General features: G+C 46.3%; 1 protein-coding gene across 1 annotated transcript; it reads right to left on the bottom strand.

Moving 5' to 3' along the window:
- Positions 1–489: 489 nt before the first annotated feature.
- On the bottom strand, positions 490–15,713 carry PLCXD1 (phosphatidylinositol specific phospholipase C X domain containing 1). Its single transcript, XM_084291755.1, has 8 exons — positions 15,660–15,713; positions 15,224–15,276; positions 12,540–12,682; positions 8,968–9,104; positions 6,177–6,305; positions 4,921–5,076; positions 2,220–2,403; positions 490–1,508 (listed from the first exon to the last, which is right to left on the bottom strand). Exons 3-8 carry the CDS (start codon positions 12,649–12,651, stop codon positions 1,216–1,218), a joined length of 1,011 nt encoding a protein of 336 aa, XP_084147881.1. The 5' UTR covers positions 12,652–12,682; positions 15,224–15,276; positions 15,660–15,713; the 3' UTR covers positions 490–1,215.
- Positions 15,714–18,493: the final 2,780 nt, after the last annotated feature.

The following is an 18,493-nucleotide window of genomic DNA, read 5'->3' as shown; positions in this document are numbered from 1 at the left end:
GAGCATCTTGGCCTTTCATTCCTAGAAGTCAAAGTTAACTTTGATCTGGTATCAAGTGGCAGTTGATTTCAGAGTTATGCAACCATCTACTACAAACATGAGCATCTTGCCAGACACCTGAACTCAGCTTTTACATGTAAAGTGCATATCAAAAGTGAGGTATATTGATGAAGCTGCATAGTGAACTTTATACAATGCCTGTTTTCTTTTAGCCCTGATACTTGGCATTTTTCTTACCTTCATGATCATCAGTTATTGCACAGTCCATTTAAAAATTAGAAAAATAGAATTAATTTACAGTGCCAAGCAGCATAAAAACAGCATTTACGCAATCAAAGAATACTTACTGAGAGGAAATATGACTATGGCGCTACAAAAATATGTTAATAAAAGAAGACCAGTTGTGAAACCTCAAACGTGACAAGCTCATGAACTGTATTTTTAAAGCAGTCTGAGTTTAGATTAGAAATTAGTTTCATATGTGTTTATTTTCAGCATAAAGGGTATTTTGGCAGCTCCTAATAAAACACATTTTACTGAAGCAGACAAAACTGTCCAGGAGCCTGGCTCTGGTATCTTTGGAGCGACTGCAGAAGGGGCACGAATGATAATAATGAAAGTGTTCCAATGCACATATCTCACAAATCGTGAGGAATGTTGTGACTACCCTGCTAGTAAAATGGTTCACAACTCAGCACACAACCGCAGTGTGTCAGTACCTTATCTTTCATATATCAAAAATATTTTTAACATTTTCATATTGCATATTTAATACAGCCTATGAAAACAGACAAGTCAGTTTCACACTGATAAAATACTGAGAATTGGGGTTGCAGTTATGCACAGAGTATCTTTTAAACTCCAAGAAAAATAAAATTACAAAACAATTTGTGCAACTAGTGACATTATATTTTTCTTCTTACTTGGACATAAAATAGGAGTAAGTTCTTGAGATTTCCAATATTGCCAGCTGCTACAGAATCTAAGCACCTCTAAGTAAATTACACCCACATAACAGTTCTCTAGAGACTTCAGCAAGATCTTCCTGCTCTCTTTTTCATGAAAACACTTTGAAAGCCTGATGATTTTGAGAGCACTTCTCTTAATGAGTTTTTAAAACATCCCTGGTTTAAGTTAACTGGACCTTTATGTAGTCCAAGATGTTTAAACCAGGAAACTCTCAATGCACACAAAGTCTTTTCAGCTTTTCAAAGATTATAAAGCTGAGAATGAAATGGTATTTGTTCCTGCTGCTTTGCTGTGACAGTCTAATGGAGGATTAATTTTTGTGTTAAGTTCTATCACGTCTCTGACAAAATCATCGTTTCCTATGAAGTCTCCAGCAATGATGTTAATACATTCTTTTTGCGTTCCTGGATACTGCTTCCTCACCCAGATTTTCAAGCATGGAAGACTCCGGAGTGTCATTTCCTTCAGTGAGCCAAATGGGTGTAAAAGAATGTATCTTAAATTTTCAGTAAGGTTAATGCCCGCAACAAAGAATTTTTCTGAAACAAAAATCAAAAGGTGACACATTAAATATTCCTTTGAGGAGAACAGAAACCGCTCGGCATTGCATTAACTCCAGGTCTAGTTCTGCTGGGAATCATTAAAATGCTATCTTAAGATTGTTTCACAGTCCTAGAACTGTTTCAGTGGGCTGTCTTCCTTTGTTGCTGCTGTATGCCACACCAAACAATTAACTAAAACCCAGCTCATTCCTTGAACCATCCCAGTTCAGTTAAACCTGTCTCAAGTGTTTGTTGCAGGCTCAATGTTCTCCACCCACCAGTCTCCCTCTGCAAGGTGTGTTTCCACAAGGGCTGCTTCCAGCTGACTACACTTCCCACGTGACATGTGAGAACACACGGTGCATCTACAGAAGCATTTTTCTTTGGATCAGGAGTATGCTTCTCAAGCAGTTCTTCCCCTCATCATCCCTTGGTTCTTTTCCACCATCACTCAGGAGCTGCTGAGTGACATAACCTATGTACGTAGGCGCACTTGCGCACGCATTTACATCAGCAGGTAAGATGACATGCATGTTGCACTCCCTCGTGGGTGGGCGAGAGCACTCAGCACCGTGTGAGTGTCTAGAGCATGCAGCATGCCCAGCGGGGTGACATCCCTCACCCCTGTGAACTCCCAACCTACTCTTTCTGTTTGTGTTGCACTGCCGTACCTGCCTCTTGTTTCTTTGCAGCAGCTCCCGTACGTACCTGGCCGGCCCATCCGCTTCATGCGCTCCAGGTACTGGATAAGAGCGTGAGTGGAAGTTCTGTTCCCCCACCAGTACGGAATGGCAGGCCACAGCTCGCAGTGCTTCTCCACCTCCACGACTTCTTCATACGAGACTATGACCTGGTAGCCCTGCTGCCACATGGTCCGCAGCGTCGGAACCACCTAGGGGAAATCACGGCCGGGTGCAAGTCAGTGGGAGCTGTGAGCCAACAAGAGCAGTGTCTGCCAAAGTTCAAATACCGAAGCGTGGAATCGCCTAGACAGCGAGGCTCAAATTTGGTTCAAACAGTTCACCCTGCAGCCAGGTGGAGCTCTGGATGGATTACAAACTGAAAACGTGTTGCAAGAGGAAGACATAGCCCGTTCTGCACAAGGAGGGACAAGGAACATAAAGCCCCACACTCATCTGTAGGAAAACAGATGCAGAGAAGCAGCAGTAGTTTGGGCAGCTGTCCCACACAGACCCAAATTTCTTGCCACAGCCTTTAATGAAAACTTGAGTGTTCAGACTCAGTAAGGCTAAAGGTAAGGAAGATATTAATTCTGATTTCTGTAAGGGCATTGTTTCAGAAATTGGGATGCCCTGGTCATCCTGCATTGAGAGAAGGCAAGAGCTGAGTCACAAACTGACTCAACAGCCCTCCGTTTATTTATTTTTTGAAACCAACATTTTACCAGGCATCTTTTTTTTTTTAAGAACGTTGGTGGTTAAAAGCTGTGTCTGTTGTTTGTGAAGAGGAATTGGTGGCTTTAGGATGTTCCAATTAGCTTCTTACTTAAAATAAAAACCAAAGTTGAAAAATTTTAATGCAAGTCTTTGAAGAAAGCCAGGGGTTGAATGAACATAGAAATCCCTCTGGACTTCATCCAAGAGAGAGTGTGAGCCCCAATTAGATCAGAAAATACTGCAAAATTAAGATACAAGCTACTCATGAGCTACAAAATCTGTGGTTGACAGAAGCCTTTGCTTTACTACAGCTGCCTTTCTAAAGCTCAAACCTTTTTTATTTTTTTTTATTTTAAAGGGGGTACCAGAGATGTATACTCGAGCACAGGTGCTTATTTTGCAAACAAAGCAAAGATGAAACTGCAGATGTCTGACAAGGGATTTTTAAACCCTAATAATCCAGATCAAAGGAAGACACCTTGAATAGTTAAGGCAATTACAATTTTAAACACAAAGTAATGTTGTCACACTGTGGCCTGTGCCAGTATTACATGCAGACCTCTGCTTAGAGCTTTATAAACGCTTTGACACTTACTTTTGTTCAACACCAGAACTGCAGTCTTGAGAGACAGTAGTTATTAGGTGATTTTAAAATAAGTGAGCAAGCACGAGGCTGTTTGATGTTAATTCTGAATTGGTGATTCTGACAAGCCCCACAGCTACCTAACCTGCAAAGGCGTCACCTGCAGAAATGGCAAGCTCTGCTGTGCTGGTAACAGGCCCCCTGGAAACGATCCTGCTTGAGGGAAATACTTGGTGCCTCCTGTCTCCACTGCCTGTCCTCCCTCTGCTTGGACACAGCTCAGAAACATTCTCTTTCTCCAGCCAGGTGAAGAAACCAAAATCTCAAACCACCAACTTCCTTCAACAAACTATCAGCAACAACTTGCCCCTCTCCCAATTAATATATATATTTTTTTATTTTTAGTTTTGGAGCTGACCCAAACGTAAATTTGACTGTCTTCTCCTGCGTTGCTCTGCTCATCCACGACTTACACACTCAAGGTATTTGGGGAAACAATAAAACAATGTCACTCAGGTCTTCAGTTATTCAGTGGAGGCCTGAATATTCAGAATCCCCTAATTTTGCTGAGAATTGTTCTATTTTAACTCTGCCATGCAAAATGCTTTGAAGTGGTAATAGTCAGCCCTTACTGACACACCAGCTTCAAAGGATTAATTCGAATCGCAAACAGGGTCATCATTATCCTGCACCCCTCACATCTCCAGAGAAAACCCTCTGTTCCTGTGCATCTTTGAAATGTTAATTGTTTAACTGCTAAAAGCTCCCACACCTTGTAAAAAGAAGGGGAAGCTAAAAATCTCAACTTATGAAATTCAGTATACAAGTAATTCTGATTATTAAATATAAAGCCTTTCTGGAGGGTCAGGTGACTGAAAGCTGCCAGGACGTGGCCCAACACAACTTGGAAGTTGGCCCAGTTGCCTGCTGGGGTTGGACTAGGTGACTTAGAGGTCTCTTCCAACCTAAACTACGTGATTTTTATGCTACGTGTAGCATCAAAATGATTTGTAATTATTGCTGTGAAAAGACTTCTGTAAGGTAATCTGAATCCCATCAGCTCAGAAGGCAGACATCTCCACCTGAGGCTGAAAGCCCTTGCCAGAGTCTGGACTGTATTTTTAACAACCCTTCTTCAAAAAATCAGTCAGAACAGTGGGTGGCAGGTGTGTCCCTACTGTTGTGTCCCCTACTGTTATCCCACAACTCAACGGACATGACAGTCCAATTTAATTCCCTCCTCCACACTAAGGGATGTAGGTTTGCTATATTTCTTCAATTTTATTAAGTAAAGACCTATTTCTGATGCGGCAAATGTTTCCTAGTTTAAAAATACAGCACAATCAGAAAACATATGACAATTCTGAACCAAAGGCCTCACTGTAATATATCATCCTTTAAAAAAGGTGGGAAAAAATCTCACACTTACATTTCTGGGACACAGCTTACACTGGAAAATCTCTTTTATACAGGCAATAAGATGACAGTGAAGTTTCTTGTTTAATCCATCAAAATTCCTGCAGGCTAAGATAACAACTTCCTGCGGATGAGCTTCCAACCACTTTAACACTTCCCACAGAATATCCTACAAGAGATAGTCATGGCAAATCATTTATGTTACCCTGGGGAAAGAAGTAAAACAAGCAGAGCATTGACAGTGAAGTAGAACCACAAAATCAGCATAGGTTTTGGAGTATGGACATCTGACAGCCCGCAGGATGTTCCAGAGAGAAGCACCCCAGGAAAACCTTTCTGCAGGTCCGCGATGATTTGCTCTGGATGTGGGTCTAACACACCAGACTTAGCAGTTTTATATTTTGATAATACCCACGAACCTCCTACCTCTTAGAGGCAGGTTAGCAGTAAACCCATCTTCCCAAGCTTCTTTAAGGGCAAACACTGTGTTAGTGGGAAACTGGAAAACAGGGGAAAGCTCTGTACTTGCTGAAACAGGACCTGTTCTCCCCGGTTGTTACAGGCAATGACACTTCTTGGAGCCCACCCGTCACTAGCAGGGTGGGCAGGCACTACATCTAACTGTCTGCTCGAGCATGCCATGACATGAAGGTTCCAGACCCCCAATATGAAGCATGAAACCAAAGTTTAGGCAGTTAGGCTACAAACTGAAGCTGCATTTGCTGGGATCTGTACAGCCAGGCACAGATGAACGCACAGCCAGCTAAGAAAGACGTGAACTGGTCCACAGTGAGAGAGCACATGCAAAAGAGCAACTCACAGCAGTGTCTCCACAGTAGCTGACAGTAATTTGATCATGGGATCCAGACTCGAGTCTCTCTGTCTTTCAGGGAAATACTTTTTCCTCAAAAAAAAAAAGTGTCTGTGATTTTATTAGGCTTTTAATACCTTCTCCTTTTTAGTAATGCCTGTCCTTATCAGGGAAATGGGACAGCCCTAGGTAGCATCCTGGGACAACACAAGATAAACCCCAGAAACACATGTTATGGGGGTAGGTGGTAGAGAGCAAGGCACAGCAGTTCCAGATGGATGCTGAAACGTTCCAGCCCAGTAACCTGCCCTGCCAACCTTCTCTAGTTTGAGGTCCTCACGTTAAGAAATCAAATAACCTATTCAAAAGACCTTGGGCCATCGTTTTCAGACTGTGATGGCTCTTAGATAAAACAAGCAGCACTGTGCGTAGAGCCATTCTGAAGGCAAGGACAATACCTGTACAACAACAGTCGTGTACACCATGTGCACGAAGTACAGATTCATTGATGGATCGTTGGCCTTGTGGGCAATCCGAAAGTCCAAGTATCTAACGCCGGCCTCAAGTTGCTCCGTCACAGTCAGTACCTGAAGGGTGAAACAGAAGACAAAGGTCCCGAGAGCCTGGAAGGGATCTGTTTCTTTAGATTAGATAACTGGAAGAGGTGTATCAAATTAGCCCTGCGACATTTTTCACAGGTCTTTCATCTTTAAGATGGTACTGTAAGGCACCGAGTCACAATTTGTATTATCTTACTATCTGACAAGAGGGATCCTGATTTCCCTGCAGAATACACCGCAGACACAGATTAGATTAGTTTCAGACCTCTGCATTTGTCGTGTTCTGAAAGTCAAAGATTCATTAACCTGTGCATAAATACACGATCACTGTTCACAAGACTATTTGTATAAACAAAACCTGCAGGATCAGCACCTTCGAAATTCTGGATTTATTTTGTTAGATCAAAGACTTCACCACGGATGTCTCTGCGGAGCTCACTCATCCTCAACAGAAGGAAAAACAAGAATAGAAAAAAATACTAGCTATTGTTCTTTTTTATTAGGGCAAAGTCTCTTAAAAAAAAGTTTGTATCAACTTGCAGAAGTCCTACAAAACAGAGGATTCCTTCTATTTTAAATTTCTCTTGGACCTCCCCTACTGACTTTGAGGGCTAAGTGGAACATGTGATAAAGCTGAGTTTCTGGGGCAAAAAATCCCAAATGGTACATCTCTTATCTATATCGAGACTCTTTCATTAAGAAAATAGAAGCAACTCAAATTAATACACTTAAATACTAATTTGTCTCAGTTCAACCTGCTTGTATGGACAACACTTTCAGGTCTCAGAAAAAATACTCTGCACTGATTTAGGCCTGAAAGGCTTCAGCAAAACTAAACCAATGTAAGGTGTTGTGCCCGATGAGCCACGTCAGTGGCATTAGCACCTGGACAGAGCTCAGACAGATAGTGGGATGTTCACCCTGCCTGGCTTTCACCATCCAACTCTCTGCTCCTAGGAGGGGAGTTTCATCTCCCCTGGCCGTGCCTGAGCTGCAAGGCTGGGGAGCAGCCCTGTGTGACCCGGGGTGCAAGTAGTGGGGTGCCTCTGACCACAGGAGCTGCCAGCAGCAACCTCCACGCCTGCTCGGTCTCCTCCAGGCTGAAGAAGCTGAGGGAGAGACCCAGGGGTCACTGGAGATGGGGAAGTATATGGTTGTAGGTCATATATAGCCTTTGTGGCCAGAAAGAGCACCAGAATAAGCTGTTCTGAACTGTCCTTTGGAGAAACTTCTTCCTTTCCACTGGCTGCATGGGAAAACCAGAGAGATTTGGCTCCCTTAATTCATCACCTGCATTTGGATATTCAATTAGACACCGTGAATACTGCCCCCAAGGGCAAAATGTAAGAGGAGGCCTTGTGGAACGATGCTGCCTGGTGCTGCAGCCTCACGCCAGGCATCCAGAGCACAAGTGGAGATCACACACCCAGCGTCAGCCACCGTGCAGCCGAGACCTGGGCACCGGGGCTGAAACAGAAACAGAACAGCCAGGGCTGAATCCAGGCAGCTCCGAGGCGTTGGGTCATCCAGGAACGCGTGGGCCCTACCACTGGTTGGACTCCTTGATCTGGGTGCTCCAGATACCAACGGGTGGAGTCACCTCCCTGCAGGGACGGCTGGGCACCGCGGCACGTTTCCCGCTCAGCAAGCCGGGCTCGGGCCAGAAAATGAGTGCAAAGGTGTGTGGAGCTTCTCTGTCCCCTCCAGGGTCACCTCATCAGCCAGCAGGGCAGGAGCTTTCTGAATCTGACAAGGGCTTAAGTCACAAAGCAAAGGAGCAGCTCGAGAACAGGCGCTGCGCCGAGCGAGTGACCTTGCACATCAATCTGTGACTTATGTGGTGAGCTGGAGTGCCTGAGCCTCCCGTGTGCCAGGGCTGCTCGAGCACAGCACAAGGAGCCTAGGCATAATCATTGCCAGTTATCAATTATTCAGTTTTAATTCACTAATAATGAACTGCTCCTTCTAAAAGAACAAAAGTGAAAGGATTTCTGGTGCCTCTTTGATGCCAGCAAAGCCTCTTCTTTAGAAAAATCTTCAAAAGCTCTAACTTAAATTACGATTGCCAATTTTGTCTTTAACGGGCGTTTGTGAGGAACAGCAAGAGATAACTGCTACCTTAAAGTGTAGTCATTTTAAAAAACGAACTAAACCTTATGTGAGGTGTCAGACCTTCATTCTCTTAATCTGTAATGGTAAAAGTTCCCTTACACAATAGTTTTGTCTTTGCCGCTCACTGAAATATTTACACAATAAAGCAAGGGAAAACAACAGACACCTCACACAACAGTGACAGTACAAACAATGGGATTACCTTCTGAACACAGTGCAAGAAAAGAAAAACCCTTTTACTAGCTTCCTTTGACGATATTGATATTAAATGTTAACAATAACAATAAACATGCCAAAAGGATGATGGGTTTCTACTAACAAGTGGTCAGTTTTAAGCAACATCTTTGTGAATCCTCCCTGCCTAAGCCGAATGATTTTTCCCTGCAAAAATAAAGTAAAAATAAAAAAAGATCTGGTACGTACAGCACAGGTATTTCATGAGAGCACGGATTTCTAGGCTGGAATAGAAACAGGAAGTTCTGTTCTCTCATTGCTGTGTGGGAGAGCATGACCACCCTCAGCACAGCAGCACATACTTCAGATTTGTTCAGGCCTGGGAGCGTTGGACAACTCTTACCTGTGTTATAGACCACTTCATAATGATCGGGCGTACAATGCAGGGCATAAATTTATTTAAAAGCTCCACCAGCTTCGATTCATTGCCACTAACAGCCGAGTTTTTATCCAAGCAGTATGTCATAGTGTCGTGACTCCCTGTGGAATACAAAGGTAAATGTTAAATGAATGTCATTTCTTAATTACTCAAACACCACGAGACATGGTTATATTGCAGGCACACGCCTGACACACCACCTCATTTCCAAAACATACCTGTGTATTGCTTGTAGGTATGTATATTGACCATGCAGTTATGGTCAAAAGGTGGGCTTTTCTACAGAGATCGCCCACGTGACATTGTCAGCACGAAATCCTCATGAAGGGAGGGCACTGAGACTTGTCAATATTTTTCCCTGAAGCAATTCTTTTCCTTGAATCTATTTGGAATTTGTCCCGATTTCAGACTTGTTCAGGATTTCATGCCCATGCCCCTCACCTTTGCCCATGAAACTATACAGAACCATGCCTGAAAGCTGAAATTCACTTTCTTACACATTTGATTGGATCAACTCCTAATCTGGCACTTCAAGCATTTGTATCTTAAATATCTGGTAAGAACGCCTCCCTGAACAAAGCATGAGTGCTTGAAGGCTTCAGAGACAAATCTAATCTAAGTTTGCATGTGACAGACGGGCAGGATCCACCTTTTAGGGACTTCAGAACTACCTCTTTCCAGCATAGAGAATTACAAGTTACGTATTAGAGTCAAGTACAGCCTGTCCAAATGTTTGACTTCCAAGAAATGTTAAGCCTGACACAGCTCTTGCATCATATTTAGATGAACCTCTATGTCCGCTTTCTTCAGTACAGGCAGCCAGCGTTTTTGCTAGCTTCTTCTGTTCCATTATTTCTTCTGATTTTGAAAAGCATCAATAAGCAAACAACTCCGTGAAGTGATTTGCTGGGATCTTTACAGAGTATCTGCAAGGAATTTGCATATTATTTTGGTTTTGAAGTCTTCTGTCAAAGCGTTCACTGATGCTAGGAGCTTCTAGCAGCAGTTGGCATCTTGATGGCTTCTTGAAAGGTCAGTCTTACTGGTGCCAATGGCAATACTTCTAGCAGCCAAAGGAAAAGGACAGGCTTGTATTTGAAACAGAGAAAATCATTTAAAATGGTCAGAAATAGTTTAATGTCTCACTATTTTTCACCTTCACAATCTGCTTTCTGCCTCTATTTTCCTGCTTTAAGCACCCAAACTAAGATTACTGCAGAGGGAAGTTTGACAATGAGGGCAGTCAAAGAAGTTTGCCCTAAAAGATGTAGGAGTCAAACCACTAAATCCACATGGACCAAATCCAAGTCTGAGAGAAGGGAACAGGATTCCAGCCATGGGTGTTGCATCTGCTGATGCCAACCAGCCTGCGGATAATAACCTTTCATTTAGGAGTCTTCTTGTGATGTCAGTGGGTTACAGTGATAAGAGGAAGATGGCATATCCATGATGCAACGAATACAGTGCAAAGACGGTGAGGTAGCAAAAAAAAAAAATAAAATAAAAATGCAGTTTTGGAACTTGAAACGGCATCCCCTGCAGCACTGTGGTGACCCTGGCACAACACAGCACCAGCTTCTGAAAGCTGCCTCTGTCTTGTCATGATTTCAGAACACACTTTCTCAGGTTTCCTGAGTGCCTTGTTGTCTTCTTTATCTGAGACGAGCCCAGCCATCCCACTCCGGGAACCCCTTGGCTTGTGCCACCTTTACCATGTCCTAGGGACCAGACGGACAGGCCTGGCTTCTGTGAGGAGGTCAAACAGCTTCCGTTTCCTAACTGAGTTTCCCCCAGACGTTGCTCCCTCTGACGACCTGCCAGAGCTGTCCTGACCTGGTTGGTCGTAATTTGTTTTGTTCTGACCTGGGCTGGACGAGTTTTGCAGGTCAGCTGGAGAAGCAACAAAACCTTCCAAGCTACGTGTCCTGCAGTGCTCAGAAAAATTGTACAGTGTTTGCCAAAATGGACTCAGAATCACAGAATATCCTGAGTTGGCAGGGACACATGAGGATCATCGATTCCAACTCCTTGCTCCACAGAGGCCCACCCAAAGATCAAACCACATGTCTGAAGAGTGTTGCCCAAATGCTTCTTGAACTCCGTCAGGCTCGGTGCTGTGACCTCTTCCCTGGGGAGCCTGTCCCAGTGCCCGATCACCCTCTGGGTGCAGAGCCTTTTCCTGACATCCAGCCCGAACCGACCCTGCCGCAGCTTCATGCCATTCTGCAGCCGTTCTTCTCTGCCTGCCTGCTCTCCATGCAGATTTGCTCATGAGAACAGCAAACATTCACAAGAATGCCAACGTCACTGTTAGGAGAAGTGCCAGGAAGTCAAAAGCACACATCAGCAGTTTCTCAGCTTTCAACCAAGAAACATGACTGCGAAAGCTCTTTAGAAATAACACTGTTCCTTTTCATTGAAAACCACGGAGCATGATACTGGCTTTTGGAACAACTTTTGCAAGAGGAATAGAAGATAAAAAGGGAACATGACCTTTCTTCTGCCATAAGATAGTTACTTATTTTCTTATTTTGTTGATTAAAAAAGAAATTAGATTTTCTTTATAACATCTGAGTACTCTAATTTAGACTTTATCCAAAACTGAGAGGTGTGCTTGTTTTGATGTTAACATCACTTTAAATTTCACATCCAAAAAGTCACCATGAAGGAAGTTTCTGCTTTTCACTTTAAATCATATTCTGCTGTTCCACGAGGGGTAGAAGAGCTCCACCACAGTTCTCAGGTCCTCCCAGGGCTCTGCTCACTGAAGATAAGACTTGATTTTCCTCGTTATCTCTAAATACAGCTTTGCTAAGTTAACCTAGGATTCTCTAACCTAGATAAAACATCCATCCACATGCTGTGCTGCTTTCCACCCAAAATGTCGCATCTAAAGGTGTGAGAGAAAATGTGGGCTGGACTGTCCTTCTGTACCATTCTCACTGGGGAGGCAAAGTGCTCAAGAGCTAACAGTCCTCTGGTGCCTTCCCACAAGCCGGTGAGAACAGGTTCTCCTGTAAATTCTTTAGGCAGAATGAGAAAAAAAAATCTCAAGGCAGCAGAAAGAACCAGCAACATGACCCCAAAAATGCTAATGATAAGCAGGTCTGGATGCAGTACCAAGGAGGACTCCAACTATAATGCAGGTGCATTTACCCATAACTGCATAAATCTAGTTTTACATACTAGAAAAACATATTAGAAAAAAAATGGCCAAGGTGAGCAAATGCTTAAATTTTTAGCACTTACCTGACAAGATGATTCAGAAGCATCTTGTGCATCTTGATGCCAAAGAAGTCTCACTTTCTTCCCTTTCCTCAAGAGGTCATTTTCCCCCTCCCCTCTGAGAAACCCCCCAAAATACAAAATAAAGATATTCACACACTTGCACACGCCACACAAACACTCCCCCAAGCCCTTCTCCCACACACTGACCCAAATAATAAATATAGCCATCCCGAAATGGCACAAACAGGATGTTCCAGTGCTGAAGTGACATGCCAATAAAGCATCACAGGACAAAAGTTAATCTTTACCTGGAAGAGCTAAGTTATAGAGGGGAATATCCCAGAGCTTTTCAGGTAACTCTGACATCCACTGGCCATTTTCGTGGCACACATGAAGGGAGGTCTGCAAAGGGCCTTCCATTAGTACCTGTTCTAGGACGTCATAGGGTGTCCTGGGAGGAAAAAAAAGAAAAAGATAACTAAATTATTCCATACACTGTGGCTGAGTTAATGCCATTGGACCTGTGCAGAATGTATTTATACATGCTATAAAACGTCAACTCTTCTCTCAAGTTGCAGCAGCAAAATGTCAAGAGCCTCACAGGCACAGGATACACTGCTCCTGTTAATATTGCCTTCCCACACAATGCCAAAGGGACGATCCAGCTCTGAGCTTGCAAAGTGACCAACTGAAAGAAAAACAGAGCCAAGACAAACACGAGCAGCTTTGTCAGTGTGGAGAAATGACTGTCTACGTTGGCTGTATCAGCTACCACAGCAGGCTATAGCCTGCTTCCAGAGGGAAACACTGTCTGTTCCCAAATCCTTGGCAGCCCCCAGGGATATGATGGCAGGGCTAGGCAGGGGCTGGGTCTGCAGGCCCCTCAAGAGCTTTGCCTCTGCCAGACATGGGATTTTTGCATCATGCTGGCCTCTGGGGTCAGAGGAAAACTACCATCTTCTTACACCCCATTTTGACAAGACCTCTTGATGTCTGTCCTTATCACTGCTGCTGAGCCTGTGACCACAAGCACTTCAGTTGGTCAGACCTTCCTGAAAGCTACTCTGGAAGTGTTCTTCTTGGATAAATCTCTCTGTGATCTCATGGAAAATTTGCAACAGTCACACAGGAGTGCCAGCAGGTGAAACTCAGGTGAGAAATCAAGCTCATCACTAGGGCCTACTAGAGTTATGCTGTTCATTTTTCACTTTATTTTCTCCTGAACAATACAGAACACAAGGATGAGATCCTCATGCCATTTTTTTTTCTTTCTAGGATGTTGCCTGAAGGTCGGGTTTTGTTTGTGAAGCCTTCCTTCTTTCCACTAGTGTTAAGGCTTTACCTGTTGTTTTTTGTCCCCAGCTAGGTAGTGTAACACTTTTTTAGGCCATGGCACAGTGATCACCAGCAATAACATCACACCTTCCATTTCCTTTTCAAAAAGCTGGCACTGTAAATGTTTCCTTCCTGCAGAGACAGCAGCCACGTATGCATCATGCAGGCTTTGTGCTGCACCAGCCCTCCTGACTCGTCCCTGTTCCCTCTTGCTGCATCTCTGCACATTCAGTCCCGGGGTTGTTTCTCCCCAAAACATTCTTTCGGCTGTTTTGGGAGCTGGCCGGTTCTTCAGCATTTACAAGCGAGCCGTGCTATTTATATGAAGAACCCGTGATTTCCTTAAACACAGCACAATCCATTTTTTTGACAGTCACATGAGGTCATCTGAAAAGTAACGTGAGGAATGGCTGTCCTAAGCTTTACGCACACACCAGACATAGCAGGTACAATTGGCTTTTACATCTGCTGATGCACGATGCACGTAGCATCGCTGGTCCAACCTGCCTGGCTGCGCGTTTGGTGTGGCTTTGACTGGGTCTAATTGAGTACTTCCACCCCAGTTACGATAAGGACGGGATCCCGTCCACCAAGGGAAGTGCCCAGCGGCCGCAGCCCGGTAACAGCGCAGCGACACTGCCCACGTGTCCTGGGGTTTTCCGCCTGGCAAAGAGCGGCTGCCTTGGAGGTTACCCGCACACACGCACAAGACCCTTGCGCAAGCAAGGAAGAAGTGGTTTGAACCTGCTCCCCTGGTCTGCTTGCTAAACACAGAGCAGGTATTTGATGGGCTCGGTGCAAAGGCCAGTGGAAAAACTCCCGTGGGTTTATTTTTAAAAAAGTGCAGAACTCTTTGTCATGGATGAGCAAATGGTCTCTACGTGCCATATCTGGCACATTGAAGTTGAAATCTCAGCAGGATCACCTCAGACATCTCCCAGCTCTGCAACATAACATGCTGACCCTCTGCCTCCTGCAGACCCTGTGCTCTGCCAGCAGAGGCTTCCTGCTGCTCTCGTCCCCTTCTGCTGCATTTTGTGGCTCCTCTGACCGCACAGCACTGCTCCCCCGAGGCTGCCCTGCTCCTTTGCACAAGCGATGCTCCCAGGCCATGCCCACTGTACCCACTGCCACCCTCTCCACCGTGTATTTTCACTGCCACGGCTGACACGTGCACAGCCCCCCGGCCCTCCACCAGCCGCAGCTCTGCTGCACGGGGGCTTTCACCCAGGGGTGGTCGGGCGGTGAGAAGCCGCCAAGCCGGGAGTCCTTGCGGAGAGACCACTTCCCTCCTCCTCCTCCATCCAGCCTCAGCTTTCTGCTGACCCTCCAAGGACCCAGATCATTAGAAGCCAGAAATTAAGCTACCCCTGCTGAAAAAGATTTGGGTTTCTGCCACATTCGTCCCTCACAGGGGATGCCCAGTGACCTCTCAGCTGGCGCAGTCACTGCCCTGACCCCAGTGGGACCAGGGCGCTCCGTGAGGAGCATCCTGCTGGGATCGGGGAAGCCAGCAGTGACAGAAATGTCAAGACCAAGCCGTGCTGTGGTCCTGCTGCTCAAACCCCATAAAAAAGCAACCACACCAGGCTCTGCCCCGAGCACAGCACAGCACAGCCCCTCACTGCGCACCCCACACCCGGCTCCCGGCTCGTACCTTGTGTCAGCGAGGCGAGGGGGCACGTCCTTTCGGGAGAAACCACAGCTAGCCTGCAGAAACGAAATCACAACCCTTAGCTATAACCATAAGTCAGTCTCACAGTTTATTCCCCCGCACGGTGTCTTTATTCCCAGCTCCCAGCCTGACAGCAGTGCCACAGGACGCTGCCCTAACCCTGCTGCCACAGAGCCGCTGCCTGCTTTCCGACCCGACCCGGGGCAGTCCCAGCGCAGAATAATGACACTTCAAAACAAAACGTGACCTAAAATACGGAAACCCCCCCCGGGGTGCCTGAGACCACCGCCCTGACAAAACCCAACCCCGGCGCTGCCCTGCCCGCAGCCGTGCCCCCTTCCCGCAGCAGGGCGGGCGGGCGGGCGGCTCCCCCCCCAGCCCCTCAGCCCCGCAGCCCCTCAGCCCCTCAGCCCCTCACCTCCTCGCAGCAGCGGCACCGCCGCCATCCCGCTCCCCGGGGCCTGCCCGGGCTCCCCGGCACAGCCGCGGGCACAGCCGGGGCCGGGCGGGGCCGAGGCCGGGGCTGGAGCCGGGGCCGGGGCTGGGGCTGGGGCCGGGGCAGGCCCCGTGCAGGTGGCGGAGGGGCGGGAGGAGCCCGCGGCCGGCTGGGGGTGGAAGGGAGCAGCGGGGAGGGCGTTAAAACCCGAAAAAAAATAAATAAAAAGTCTTAAAAATATATGAGTGGTACCTGAGGTGTCTGCTGCTTCGCCCCTCTCTCAGTTTCTGTTCTTCAGTTTCTTTTCCTCCTCTTGCCCGTCTCGCATCCGTGAGGCAGTTTGGGCATGCACCCTTATTTATGCCGGCAAGCGCCTCAAAAAGCTGTCCTGTGGAAGCAGGCAGGCGGTGAGGCAGGGAGGGAGTGCCCCGGGGAGGCAAACACGCAAAGCCTCGGTGCGGTTTTGGGAGCAGGGTGCCCGCAGGGCCTCTCGTCACCCCTCCTAGGGGGTCACCTGCAGTGGGGCTGCGGGGTCACACCGCCGCCACGACGAGGGAAAATTCAGGCTGCTGCCGTGCCGTGCCTCTTCACGCAAGGGCGTATCTTCCAGATACCCCTGCTTCACTATCGCAGCTTTGCAGAGGAAAAAGGAAGAGCCACGCTCTTGCACAGAGCGAAACTTGGCGGGGTGGCAGCGGGCAGAGCTGGTTAACATCCAGCCGCCAAGCCACTTCCCTCGGCTGTCCCAGTGCCACAGCTCAGACTGCTGTTTGTAGACCAACGCTCCTCTAAATCATCCCCAAATTTTCGGGAGATACAGAATAGACATGGAACAGGTTGCAAAGGTAGGAACCAAAAGGACGAGATGCCCAGAGAGGTGAAGTTGAGCGAAAGAGAAAGCAATAAAGAGGAGATGCTGGTTATAGGCTGTGGGGGTTTCCATAGGCGTGACAGAAAGTGGCTGAGAACAGTTTCAGGAGAACCATCGTGTGTGAAGTTGTCAGGACTAATTGGGAAATATGGCTGTGGAGAAGAAGAATTGCAAGCTATTTTTGTGTTGATTTGAAATGAACAACAGAAAGCTCAAAAACAAACAAACAAACAAACAAAAACTATGGAGGTGAAGTACCCAAATATTTTATTCCGGAGGCATTATAACAGGACTTCACACCATAGTGATGTGAAGCATCTGCTGACTTACAAAGGACGGACTCTTGCAAGCCTCCCCTCAGCAGGAAAAGCCCTCTCTGATCCGTACCCTTTCAAGTCTGAGTTTGGGTCTCAGGTCTTTGGTGGGGGGCTTGGACCCGATGATCTTTCGAGGTCCCTTCCAACCCCTCCAATTCTGTGATTCTGTGATTGTTGTTCAGCTGCTCTGGAATTACTGGAGATCATTCCAGAGACAGTTGCTCCTGGTTTAGTCCCTAGGTCACAATCTCTCTAGGGGGGATTTAGGAAGCCAGTAAAAGGAGGAATGACGGGAAATTAATCAGCAAGCGATTAAGCCCTGAATAAGCATGTCTCCCAAGGAAGGGTCAAGGAAAGGATAACCTATAGCAATATTTGCAAAAGTAATGATAGCAGATCTCAAGAACAGGGGGGAAGAAGCCCAAGATTTCTCACCATGCCTGCAAAATAAATGTCTACATTAAAAAGATGGATAGTGGAGTTCAAAGATATTGGACACAGGAGAACTTCTTACCCAGAAGGAGCTTTTGAAGCATTTGGTAATAAAAAGGTTTAAAGCTGGTAACATTTATGAGAATCAAAACACATAGATACAGAAGCTTCAGCACTGCATCTTGATGGAAACACAGGCCTGATTTATAGCTGTGGATCAGAGCGAAATATTTCTGGTTTATTGGTCAGAGCGACACCAGTCAGAGAGGCTTAAACTGGACTTTATACATTTAAACAGGCCCGGCTGCCCAAAATAAAATAAACTGCACTCAGTCTGAGAGAAATCAGTCATCTTCTCTGAGGACTTGCAGCCTTCGGAGGTTTATTGAATGCTGACAATATCTGGGATGTTGCATGAGATTTTTTTCTTCCCTCACCGTTTTTTTATTTTATTTCCAGACATTGCACACCTCCTCTTTACTCCTTAACATGCAGAAATGCCACGCAGCTTGTAAACAACCTTAGCTGAATTCCCTGGATTTGAGGTGTTTGCCTGTTCTGGGGACATTTGCAACACCCTGGCAATGTATGTTTGTTCCTGCCCTGACAGACTGATAAGCCCCCTCAACCCTCACCTAATTTCTGTCTTTGGGAACGAACAGGCAGCCTAACGTTTCAGGGAGGAGGCTGCATATCTGACGGCTGCAGCTGTGAGGACGCCTGAGAGCAGGGGAAACAGTGCTGAGGCAGCCTGCAACACCAGGGAGATCACCCTATGCAATAAAAAGGGACTGGGAAGGTGGTCAGCACTACAGCCACCCTGCAGGTCTGTGCCCTAGAGAAAAAATATGTCCCAGGCATGCCTGGAGTTGGTTTCTGGTTCCCTGTGTTTGCTTCTGGGGCTGCTGCGCTGATTCCTGATCCCCATGTCTGTCAATTAGGTGTCTTTGGTGACCTAGTGCCAGGCAGCAAGAATCATCTGGCACAAGGGTTTTGGTGGGATTTAGGTAACCCGAACATACCCCAATGTATCCACGCCATCACAGAGGGACAGCCCTGGCTTTATTTGCAGCAGGCAAATTCAGAGTAAAAATGCTGCTCTGGTAGCGCAACACTGAGCACAACACTGCTGCCCTGATGTGATGGATACTCGGGAACCAGGGCTGCATGATGTGCATTTTCTCATCAGTTTTGCA

Source organism: Netta rufina (assembly GCF_964035555.1).
Source record: "Netta rufina genome assembly, chromosome: 1".
Lineage (NCBI taxonomy): Eukaryota > Metazoa > Chordata > Aves > Anseriformes > Anatidae > Netta > Netta rufina.
This window is presented reverse-complemented; position numbering and strand designations above follow the sequence as displayed.